We start from the raw sequence: 12,998 nt of genomic DNA on the forward strand, positions 1-12,998 counted from the left end.
TTTTGCCCATAATCTAGGAGTCGCAAATCTAGCTCCAATTACTGCCTGTTACGGTTTGAAGCCTAGGCCTTCTCCAAGCGTCAAGGTGTCTCAAATCTAGGTGTTCCAAGTATTGCCTGCAATTCTTTGAAACCTAGGCCTCTGTCCCGAAATCCAGGCCTGTCAACTCTAGATGTTTTAAATACCACTAGCCTGCTGTTAATCCCAGGCCTTTCAACTGCGTTCTAGGCATAGTGAATTAAAGGCGTTCTAATTCCAGCTTGCCCATGTGTGAAACATAAGCTTCCCTCCCGTTATCCAGGTGTCCCATATCTTGGTACCGGACCACGGCCAGCCATTCTGGTAAGCCAGGGCCTCCCCTTGTCGTCTAGCTATCAGGAATCGAGATGTAAACCTACTGCTTGGCCTTGCCAAAACCTAGATCCCTCCCCAAACTTTGAGATCCTAAATCTAAGTATCTCATTAAAACACCAGTGACAGCTAGGCTCCCACTATCTTGTCATCTCAAACCTCTGGACATTTTCACTACCTACCATAAAGGAATCCAAGGCCGCCCAACACCCAAGAACACAAAGCAGCCTCCAAGGCTAGTAATCACCTCCAATCACTACACCCAGCTACCTTTCTCCCCATAGCCCAATCAGCCGAGCCACACGTCCAACGCAGAGTATTCCCTTTTACAGTGCTATAGAAAAAAAATAAAAACACATTAACCCAACCGACAGACTCCCACTTCAAGATCACCCAGGCATTGCAATTTAAGAGGGGAAAACCTCAATATTGTCCCCAGCACACGACACGAGGGAAATTGCCCTATAAACTCTACATCCAAACCAACTCCTACCACTGAGGACCCAAAATGCCCAAACGCAGAAATGGACGCCGACAAACAGTAACATAGAACAACTAATACGGATACACAAATGCAACTGCCTCCAGTAGAAGCAGCCTGTAATACAGAACACACCCCACCAAATACTATCAACAGAACAAACATTGTAAGAGAAAAATCCTTATACCTTACACCGTACCTCGCAACATCTGCAGAGCATCGCTACTTCAGCGACACCAACATCGAAATCCCCCCCCAAACAACTGGAAAAGAGACAGGAGTAACCAAGAAGAGATTGGGTTGATAGCAACCCCCCCCCCCCCCACACTCCATACATAACAGAAGGGCACTATAGATATCCACATCATGCCACACATGAAGCACTAGAAGTCAACTTAATCAATCCAACAGACCAATTCAATGAAGAAGCAGCCTACGCTGTTCAACCAATCGGCATCATTACAGAAGCACTCCAACTGGACACCCACAAAACAAGGAACAAAACCACACCAAAAAGATCCATTGTAATCTAATAAACGCAAGGTCAATGTCCAAACATTCCCTGGCAATCTACGACCTCCTGTGTGACAGAGGTATCGAAATCCTATTTGTAACTTAAACATGGCTAGATGACAATTACAAGATCACTCAACAACTGCCTGCCTGTTACCTTAAAGTGCGTCCAAGCAAACAGGAAAACCAAAAGAGGTGGTGGATTGCCAATCATCCACAAGGAACACCTGGAAATTAATCGACGAAATCAAATCTCTAATCCTATGCCTACCGGCAAACCCCAGAACAAACCTGCAATTCATACTGATCTACAGACCGCCAATTTACAACTCAACCTTTGTAGATGCCTTCACAGAAGCAATCACCAACCTAGCCATCGAGCATAATCACTTGATCATCTTCAGAGACTCCAACATCTGGTTTAATGAAGAAAACAGCCACACAAAAATCTCTAGCCAGCCAACTAGCAACAATCAATGTACACCAACTAGTCAAAGGAGCAACCCACACGGCAGGGCAGACATTTGACAATAGTCACCAACAAAAAAAATTAACAGCACCACCAATTCGAATACTCTGGAGCAACCACCACATCATTCCCTTCATAATCACACGGGCCACTCCAATAAACAAGCAACATGACAATCCACCGTCATGAAAAGAAATTGGAGAACCATCAAAAACTCCATCTTAACTGAACTTCTGGAACTCTGCACACCATAAGCAACAACTATGGACGACCCTGACCTGGACAAAAATTCCCCCAAAAAAAATAGTTCTACTCCACAACTTTATCGCAACAATAGACGAGATCGCCAAAGAAAAATCTTTTACCCTTCACGCAAAAGAGCAACAGCAAAATGGTTCACCCCACTACTCAGTGACATGAAGAAAAAAAACAAAAAGTGGAACTAGAATGGAGGATAAAAAATGACTGCAGGAAATTTATTTAAAAAAAATAAAAAAAATAAACACATTTCTACATATCCTTTCATACCAAAAGGAAATATTAAAAGCAAAAAGGAAATACTATGACAACCGAATATTCAATATTCAAAGCACCAAGTACTCTTTAAAATCATAAATGCAATAAAAAATCCATCTGGCTTCAACATGGCAACACCATTGAAGACGCTATGCAATGATCTAGCAGACCATTGAAAAAATAAAATCATTACCATGGAACAGACCATGCGAACAGACTATGGAACCCACCTACGCTTAAAAGGAATGCCCGAACAAACTCAAGCTTCCCCCAAATATCAGTGGAGACATTAGTCAAACTGGTAAATCAAAGCAACAAAACAGGGTCCCCCGTGGAGCCCTGCCCCCAGAAATATAAAAAGCAATCCTCTGCAAAGGCACACCCATGGAATACCACAGGAATGTTTTCAATCTTTCAATCTCAACAGGGAAAGTGCCACAATCCGTCATATCATGCAGCTACTCAAATATACACCGGAAAACTTAGAGGACCTCTCCAATTACAGAACCATCTCCAACATCCCGTACCCAGCTTAACTGCTCGAAACATACATATACAGAAGCCAAGAATTCATAGAAGAGCACCGCCAACTAGACCATGCACAAGCAGGTTTTAGACCAATGAGAAGAACGCAATCAGCACTCCTCAATATGCAATGACCTAAAGGCAAATGCAGATTTAGACAACTATACCGCTTTGATAATTCTAGACCTCTCCAGCATTCGACAGTTAACCACAACATCCTCATCAAATTGGAAGAATTTGGAATCGCGGACTGTGCCCTACTATGGATAAAAATTTCCCTAACAAACAGAACAGAAAAAATATGGATAAAACCTTTCAAATCCAACCCAAGAGAATCCTCATGCAGAGTACCACAAGGATCATCTACCCGTCTCAACTAATCAAGATCATCAAAAGACGGCCTCACCTGCTACAACTACCCTGCCAATACAGTCTACAAAATACAAGACATTCAAGAAGAAAACATTAGAGAAGTGCCTTCGTGAAATATACACCTGGATGAATTCTACCTCAAACTCAACCCAGGCAAAACAGAAATAATCACAAAAAAGGAGACAGCCACTACAGCCCCTGGCCAAGGGAACTCGGTACAACCCCAGTCCCATCACTGTTTGTAAAAAATCTGGGAGTCCTGATGAACAAACGCACTCTTGAGCCACAAGTAAACGCTGTAATCAAGAAAAGCTTTCTCCTGTGAGCTGAGAAAAAAGGATCCTACCATTCCTTTAATTCGCCAACAAAACACTCACCGTCATCGCTCTAGTCTAGTTAAGTCCACAGTAGACTATGCCAATAGCTTATATCTGGACATGCCGTTACGACTTTTAAAAAGACTACAATGCATACAAAAAGTGGTGGCCAGACTGCTCCTCAAACTACCTCGTAGAGAACACATCACACCAGCACTGAAAACACTACACCGGCTACCAATGAGGCACTGAATCAAGTTCAAATCAATGTGAATTACGCACAGAGCAATCAAGGCGCAGAGCTCCTACGAGACAAATTATGCCTACATCGGCCAACAAGGATGCTGAGAATTCGGAGGATCTTTCTCTCACCCCAAAAAATTGGAACGAGTTACCAAAGAGCATACATAACACAAGAAATCACCTATTCAGAAAACTCTGAAAATCCTGGCCCTTCACCCCATAAATAGAAGAACGCCTACGGGGGCATATACACAGATGAAACATTGCTGAGTGAAGAAACCGATCCGCCCGATAACCCAAGCTATTGCCCATAAACAGGAGTTAAAGGAAGAACCTACGAAACATCAACTTACCAATTGAGATGGATCGGATAGGACGATACCATAGAATAAACACAAATAGATCCAGATGGAAGGGCAAGGACGATATATCAACACCTTGGCCTACAGACTACACAGGCAGCAAAGGACCACCGACAGAAAAGAGATTGCAAGGGAGTGGGTGACTGCTAATTTACTGTACCAATACTAGAGTGAGGGACAAGACATGCCCTTTCCCATTACACTTGGTTCAAAACATGCTGGTAACGTGCCACACCATCACCCATAATTAGACAGGGAAGAAAAGTGGAAAATATGCCTACCTATAGGACAACCCGATGCATAGAACAAGATAAGGACTAAGATATGTAACCCACTAACCCCAATCTCAAATCTCTGCATACCCAACTGAAACGAAAACACACAATCATCTTCTCACTTAGGAAACGGCACACTTCACCACACCGCAACAAAAACAAACTGCACCAACAGCACTCAAGATCTCGCATCGGACAGATATTCACACCAAAGCTCATCGCACAGTGAAAACAGAACTGAAGCTGCTAACAGCACACCACACCTCTCATTTTCCGACTCCCTCTTCACAAGACTAACCCAGAGCTAAGGAGGTCTGAGATGAAGGCGGCATTACCTGGGTAACAGACGGTTTATACTAACAAAGGGAACACATTACGAGCTGTGTTTCGTTGCTCTACACAATACTAGTTCCGATTTCAGGCGGTGCCGCAGCCATTTGCCTTTACATATTCTGTTTACTATTTGACCTGTAGTGATAACAAGGCACCTTTGAATGTGTGGGCTACTGCGACAGTGAGTATTACGGACCTTCCGCTGGAGACGTAAGCCGGGACACAATCACAAGTGAGTGCAGTAGATCTTGTTATCGGTTAATGCCAACCTTTTTCGATATAGGTACCCCATGATAACTTTGCAAGCGGACGGTCTTCCATGTCATTACAGTTGGATGTTTCATCAAGTATTTGTTAAATTCAATGGTCCTCTTGTGACCCACATGTAGATGGGCTGATGAAACAAAACCAACCTGTATTAAAGCAACAGGGTATAGTGAATTACTTTCATGGATGCCACAGTGTAAGTATGCACCACCCGTCTTTTTAATAGCGGTGTTTGGTTCTGTACGGTAGAATGAGGCATTCTGTAGGCAAGTCTGGGCAGACTGGTTTTGGCTGATTGCCAGCCAATCACGCCAGAGTGCATTTGGGTCTCCTAGGAAACTAAGATCATCAGGCACCTCCCTCACTTCCTGCCTACCCCAGACACTCTGGAGCCAGAGGCGGGCTTCACTCATGAATCCCACCAAAGGCTAAATGAACAAAGACCAAGCCTGGTTTGGCGCGCAGAGTAAATCTCAAGAAGGACCTTTCCACAAAGAAATGGTGACAAAAGAAGATTGGGGGCCATTTTGAAAAAGATGGTTCCCGTGGGTACTTTACTGTAGCTGCGAACGCAGCCCGCAGTAAATGCACACTATGGTAGTTCAAACAAAACCACCGACACTAGCCATTCAGTAAGAAAAGGGTAACATAAAAATGTTACATGAGAAGCTAGACAAAGGGGATACTAGGTAACCCCTCCTGCACCCTATTGTAAGATAGTGTATGCTGGTTCTAGAAGGTTACAAATTTAAGTAAAGTCAATTTCACTTTACTGCTCTGGGAAACAGTATCTTAGAGAAGATAGTTAAACCTTTGGGAAATCTGAAAGACTTCCCTGTCACTGCACTGAAGGTGCTGTGTGACAATGTAAAAGATGATGCCTATGGAGTTTGTCAGACTCCACAACCAAAAGAAACAGTGTACAAAATCACATTAAAATACGAGAGTGGGAAAAAGGGTCACACTATCCAGGTTAAAAAAATCAAGTCCTCAAAATCCAGAAAAGTTGCTGGGGGTCTCTAAGGTGGAGGGAATTAGACATTTCTGAGAATTCTCCCCAACAATGGGGCACCCTCAAAGGACTTTGAAGCCCACTCCTCGGACCTGCCGGTCCCGGGTAAGGCCTGCCCCTGCTTGGGGCACGGGGTAGAGGCCTTGGTGCGGAGACATGCCGCAAGACTGCTGTGACGATCTTTCATGGTTCTCTTGCTGAACCCGAGGCAGATCTTGCAATCTCCTCAGTGGTCAGGGTGGAGACAGTACAGGCACTGAAAGTGTTTGTCCTCTACAAACGCGTTCCCCAGTCCGCAGATGGAACAGAGCTTCCCTATCCTGCAGATGGAACAGAGCTTCCCTATCCTCTTCCGCCATGGTCCGGAGTAGGCACAATGGCCTTCTAGAACTTTCTATTAAAACTCAACCATCCTTGCCCTTGAGGGGGTGCCGAAATTCACCAACAAACAGATCTCCGCTTGTCGACAGATGGAGAGAAAGAGCACACGGGCTCGGTTTGACAAAACTAAGACTCTCGAAAAACCATGAAAAATGTAGAATAACTCAAGGAGCAAAACTCAAAGACTCCCAACACTTGAACATGCAGTAAAAATCTGAAGATGGCTGCCAGAGAAGGGGCTTAGGGAGAGGGCAGTTATTTGCTGGGGGCAGTATGACCCAGAGTGCAGTGATGGGTTTAGAGGAGAAAACAGTAAGTGAAACTTCTTTTACCATGGATTCCCAGCATGACAACAGAGAATATTCATGAGCATGTGAATCCATGACAGAAACCATGTTGGAGAAGCGATGCTGAACACTGCATAGTCATAAGGGTCAATATGTGGACCCGGTGAGAATTTGAGAGTAGTAAAGTATGGAATGTTGCACCAGGCAGGAGGCAGCACCAAACCGGCATCAAGGAGATTGGTGGTAGTCCAGGTGGGTAGTAATCAGGGGTCGTTCGAGGCAACGTGGTTACCCTGGGTAACACTTTGTGGGGTGCATGGATCGAACGGACATTGAGAGACTACCGGGTAGGTTGTGCGGCTGTTAAGGTGCGAGGGTCTGGGTAGGGAATGGGGAGTGAGGGTACAACTGCCAACAGAGGATGCACAGGGTCGGGAGGGCCACAGCACCTCTTAGCTGATTTGTTAGCAATGTACTGCTGGCACAGACTCTGCAGTATGGGCAGGCAGGCTTCGGAGGAATAACCAGCACAGCATTTATTCCAGGTAGGCCCGGAAAGAGACGAGAAGGGCCTTCAAAATGGTCCGGCTTCGCCTCCTGGTTCAGACGGGTTGCTTCCTGTGTACTACCCTGCAGCCAATCAGGATGCAGGTAGGTTGCAGGCCCTCTTGGGCACTCTGTCCATCTTCTGAAATCGAGATGGTGTTGCCTGAGAAGTTTTAATGGGTCTTTGTCAAAGGTTCTTCAGTGTCGAGGTAATCTAATAATTTAGATCACTATCAAGCGTTACGTTACCATCTTAACACGATCTCCACATATAACTAATAATAATGGTGGAAACAACACAATCTGAGAACACCGACTTGTGAAGGATCATGGTACTGTTGATCTAACAGCCGGGATACTATTACAGTAACTCCCAGTAAACAGCCTTCGAAAAACAAACATAATATTCCTCACAAACTAGACGTCGGCCTAGGCAAAGCATGCGATTTTAAGCATATCCACAAGCCTCAGAAATGGTGTTACTATTACAGATCATACTCAAACCCACAGCATCAGTTTACACACTTAAATCACTACTCTTTGGTACGCTATCAAAAATTGTTTTCTGATGAGTTAGGATGGCAAGATAGGGGAAGCTCTCCAAGAAAATACAGCAACATTTGAAGACTGCCCAATTTAGATGGACCTTCACTGATTAGAGATTTGAGTACGGCTGACAGACTGACCAACAGAAGCTGCAGTGTTATGAGCATTTCAAGAATCCTAAAAGGTTTAGAATGACATACAAAGTTAATCAGTGGTGTTGGCTGCATTTAGCCAGAATAAAGTGATCAGGTGAGTTAAGCAAAAAAAAAATCTCAACAACCTCATCACAAATTAATCTTCAAAAGAACTTTTGAAATTTGCTATACAGAGTTTAGTATGAACAGGGAAAATGTTACATGATTAAATATAAATGCAATTAAGATTTGTACAGGCTCAATAGATCTGAAGTCAGTACCATTTGGCTTTAAGACTTGAAACATTTGCATGAAAATAAACTCCAGCACCAAGACCATATTTAAAAAGCCATGTTTATTTTTGCACGGTTACAGAACAGGAAAACGTATGAAATTGTTATACAAAATTATAAAACAAATACAATTTTGATAAAATACCTTGCCACTAGAACACATCTGCTTGTAGCCATATAACAGGATTTCAGTTTCCCCTAACTGCTTTTGCCAGTGCATTTTTTTTCAAAAACAATTTCAGGATTGACCTGCACATACTGAACATTTTCTTCAACGAAAACAGTTATTTTGAACTGAAGCCAAATAAACGATTGCACCAGATTTTAAAGGACCATAAACACTCTGGTGTAAGGTTAAGAGAAGATTTACTTTGGACTATATGAAAAATAAAACCTTTATACATAGCGTGACAGTCCCCTCTCGCCTCCCACCTGCCCAACAAAAAAGAAAAAACAGCCAACAAAATAATTACTTAATTTCTTTAAAATTTACATTTATTCTACATGGAACTATAGTACAGCAAGTGATCAAACTTCAGAGTCTCTTTAAAAATACACAGATTTATGGTGTTTTTAAAAAAAAAAGGAAAAGGAATGTAAATCGTTTCCTTTGTTTTATTACAAGTTTTGATCTTTCCATAATTTATACATAGCCTTTTACAAAACTATGAAAGAGTACAAGAACGTCTGGTACTCTTAACAGTCATTGCTTTCCCAAAGCAAGTTTATTACATGCAATTGTTAAGGCAGCATCTTTTTAAAGGTTTGGGAAAGGAATACTCTTCACGTCAAGGTGTCTCCTGTTGTAATAGTTGGCTGTGAAATTTGCGTTTCTTCCGTCAGCGTCTTTTGTCTTTCCTGTCTGATTTGCGATCTCGCTCACTTCTGGACGGTCTCTTGCCTGTTCTATTTTCTGACATGGATCTTTTCCTGGTAGTCCTCTCCAATCGTGAACTTTTGTCCTTTGATCCTTTAGCATCTCTACCACTAACTTTGGAAGACTTGCGAATTCTATCTAGCGCAGAAGTATCCCTCCGCTTCCGCTCTACACTTCTCCTGCGCTTTCTATCCCTAACATGACCCCCCCGACCTCTACTGCGACTCCTGCTCTCACTACTGCTGCTTGAGCTGCTGCTACTGGTCCCAGTAGTTTTAGTAGAACTGCTAGAACTGCTCTGGCTAGTGCTACTCCCACTGCTGGAACTGCTCCCAGTAGTACTGCTTGAACTACTGCTAGAAGTGCTACTGCTACTGCTGCGGCCTCTAATCTTGCCCACTTTTTTTGTCCTACCTCTACTTCGGCTTCTAGCTTTTACTTTATGTGGTAGTGGAGGTAGTGGGATATCTTGTACTTGAAGCTCAGCAAGTTTAAAGGCTGATAAAGCAGCTTCTTCATCCACTGCTTCATTTTCCATATGAATGGAATGCGGAAATAGCATGGACGGAAGCTCTGGTTCATGCTCTGGCTCAGGCTCCTGCTCTTGTTCTGGTTCCTGCTCTGGTTCTTGCTCTGGTTCAGGCTCTGGCCTAAATTCAGATTCATGCTCCCTCTCCTGCTTCTCTGGAGAGTCAGTTTCCATTTCAGGATAATCATGCTCTCTCTCAAGCTCAGCCACAGATTCATTTTCTGGCTGAGTCTCATAATCTGCCATGCTATAATCCATACTATAATCTACTTCTTGACTAGTCTCTGCTGTTTCTAAATCATCATTATGGTTGTTTTCCACCACATGCTGTTCAATTTCTAAATGTTCATAACTTTCATCCCTTCTCTCCTCACTTTCTTCATAAACTAACATACTTTCCTCATATATTAGCACGCTTTCTTGAGGGCCATCTTCCTGATCCTCTTGTTCCCTTATCTCCACTTCATCCTCTTCTAGTCTCCCAACAGTTCCCAGTTTAAGATCTTCCTCCTCATTAACTTCATCCTGCTCTTGTTCCCTCTCACCATCACTATGAGCTTGCCCTACTTCTTTCTCTTCCCCTCTTGCTTCCTCAATCTCTAGGTCATTGATCTGGTTACCTGCCACCATCACATCCATCTCTTCCTCGAGTTGAACCACCACCTTACCATCTTCACGATCCTGGTTCTCTTTGTTCTGTTCTTCATTCTGTTCTTCACGTTGCACCGCTGGTTGTTCCTTTTCCTTCAGAGACTGGCGCCTGGGCCGAGCCTCCATTTTATTAAGCTGATCTGCAAACTCCATGCGTCTTCTTTCAAGTAGAGCTGCAAAAATCAAAAAGGGGAAAATTACTAAAATAGACAGGCTCTAGTCTTCAGTTGAATGTATGTTGTGTTTATAGTTAAGACAAACCTTTACACAGTTAATTTTATAGAATTATCAATACATACAACCAGATAAAATAGATCAACCAAGGCAGAAGTATGTGCTTGATTGCAAGAAATACTTTAAGATAGCATAAGTTTAGAAGGAACATTAAAATAAAATCATTGAGATAATTACATATTAGAAATGTCATGCTACAAAATCAAAGTATAATCATAGCAGCTGTTAATGAGAATTCTCCGAAATTTGCTAATTCCCTTCTACCTTACAGACCTCCAGCTCTTTTGCTGGACTTTTTCCCTCATGTAATTTTAATGTGATTTATTCTATGCGCTTTTTAACTTTGGAGTCTGACAAACTCCATAGGTATCATCTTTACATTGTGTCACACATCACCTTCAGTGCAGTGGCACAGGGAAGTCTTAGATTTCCCAAAGGTTTAAATACCTTCGCCTGGATAAACTACTGTTTCCAAGGGCAGTGAAGTGAAATTGACTGACAGTTTGTAACTTTCTAGGCCCAGCACATACTATCTTACCATAGGGTGCTGGAGGGGTTACTTAGCATCCCCTTTGTCAAGTTTCTCATGTAAAAATTGTATGTGTTAACCTTTCTACAATTAATGGCTGGTGGCAGTGGTTTACGTTTTACTACCATTGTGTGTTTTTACTGTGGGCTGCGTACACAGCTGCAGTAAGGCACCCATGGGTGCCCATTTTGTTAGAATGGCCGCAGTCTTTGCCATTTCTTGTTGGCAAGGTCCTTGAGATTTACTGTGCATTCCAAACCAGGTTTGGTCCCTTTGTTAGTTTCGTCTTTGGCAGGATTCACAAGTGAAGCCCGCCTCTGGGCCCAGTGTGTCTGGCAGGGGCAGGAAGTGAGGGAGGTGCCCAAAACTCCCTATGCTTAATCCCTTTGGTTACAGGAATGCACCCAAAAGGTGATTGGCTGGCTGGTTGTCCAGCAAGGACGGCCACCCTGCTGTGGGTTTGAGAGCTAGGCTGGAATTAATGGGAGAAACCTGCATAAAAGGCAAGGCTTTTCGGCTTGGAAGACAGTCTCGACCACTGGACGAAGGACTCCGAAGAAGAACTTGGAAGAGACGCCAGCTACAACTCCTGGTGAAGCCCTGTTGAAGCTCTGAATTCACCTAGACTAGAGAAGTCCTGCAAACGTGACTTCTCCCTTTGAGTTGGTGGGACCAATTAACTCCAAAATAAGCAAGTTTGGACATCCTCTCAAAGTTGGCTGTATTTCCGCTGCTACTGGAACCGAAGTGCCAGGGAGAGGAGCAAGAGAGTGTGTGTTGCTTTTAAGTCGGACTCGAGTGCTAGGAAGATCCTTTGACTTCCCTGAAGCGGGACTGACCAAGTCTGAGCCACAACAAAGTACTGTACCCCAGAAACAAGGAAAGTCTGAAGTGGTATCCGAGAACCACTGTGTTGCCGTTTGCGGTCAGACACGTGGAACTGAAACACCAAGGGACCAAACTAAAGTTTGCCCATTGCTGCCGCTAACCGTCCCATTGCAGAGCAGGAGTCCCCAGACTTTGTCCTCTTTGTCCCCATGACTGAGGCTCTGGAACAAGTGGATCTGCAGAGCTGTACAGGAACAGAAGACAGCTGGAACATTTGTTCTAACCAGAGGTACTGTAAAGTCTAAGAACTTAGGTCTTGTGTAGCCTTGCTTGCTCTCAGTCGAGATCTGTTTTGGTTACCTTGCAGAGTTGCTATAGCTTTGCCCCTCACAAGCCTCCCAGCTTGTGGCCCTTCAAGTGTTCTATTTTCTACAAACATTTCTAAAAACATTGTGCAAGACTTTTTACCTACCTGCAAAAAAGATCTTCACCTCCCCCAGACATTGTGCAATTAACATTGCGTGTCCTGGCTCCTTGAGTGACTTCTTTACCTCCGACTCAGCTTTACCTTTTCCCCAGGAAAGGGGTAATTCACTGAACATTGGAAGGTTTTAAAATAACGTACGCGTTTATTATTTGTTAACCTTTGTTTTATTCCTCTATTCTCTTTTGCACCAAACTCAGTATTGCTCTAAATGTACCAGTGATAAATCAATGTCCAGAGTGTCCTAGGTAAGTCACATGTGTGTTCCATCCTCAATGGGCATCATCTGATTTAGAGAAACGAAGTGTGTTTTGAAGTGTATTTTAATTGTTACATATATTGCTCCCTTCTGAAGAAGGCTTATACACATCTTTCTGAAATAAATGAATACTTGTTTTATCAAGAACCCTTGAGTGCAAGTGTTTATTTGGATAACTGTACTGTGAAACTGTCACATTACTGCTCACATTGACACCTCTTGAGATAAGCCTGGCTGCTCAGCCACACTACCAACCTGTGTAGTTGGGACTAATACCAAAGGTTGGGTCCCCAATGCCAGGAGGTCATGGTTATTGTAGTGCACCCAAATGGTACGGCATACAATCTTGCCTAACAGCAGCCCTCGAGAAATGTTTAGTAAGGA

General features: G+C 43.4%; 1 protein-coding gene across 1 annotated transcript in view; it reads right to left on the minus strand.

Moving 5' to 3' along the window:
- Positions 1-8,266: 8,266 nt before the first annotated feature.
- Positions 8,267-12,998, minus strand: part of PNN (pinin, desmosome associated protein) — a 330,597-nt gene continuing 325,865 nt past the window's right edge. The window contains exon 9 of the mRNA XM_069637495.1: positions 8,267-10,453. Within this exon, the coding sequence (XP_069493596.1) occupies positions 9,063-10,453 (1,391 nt within the window). The 3' untranslated portion in view covers positions 8,267-9,062. The remainder of the gene's footprint in view (positions 10,454-12,998) is intronic.

This window comes from Ambystoma mexicanum, chromosome 14 (genome assembly GCF_040938575.1).
Source record: "Ambystoma mexicanum isolate Mex_15411 chromosome 14, UKY_AmexF1_1, whole genome shotgun sequence".
Lineage (NCBI taxonomy): Eukaryota > Metazoa > Chordata > Amphibia > Caudata > Ambystomatidae > Ambystoma > Ambystoma mexicanum.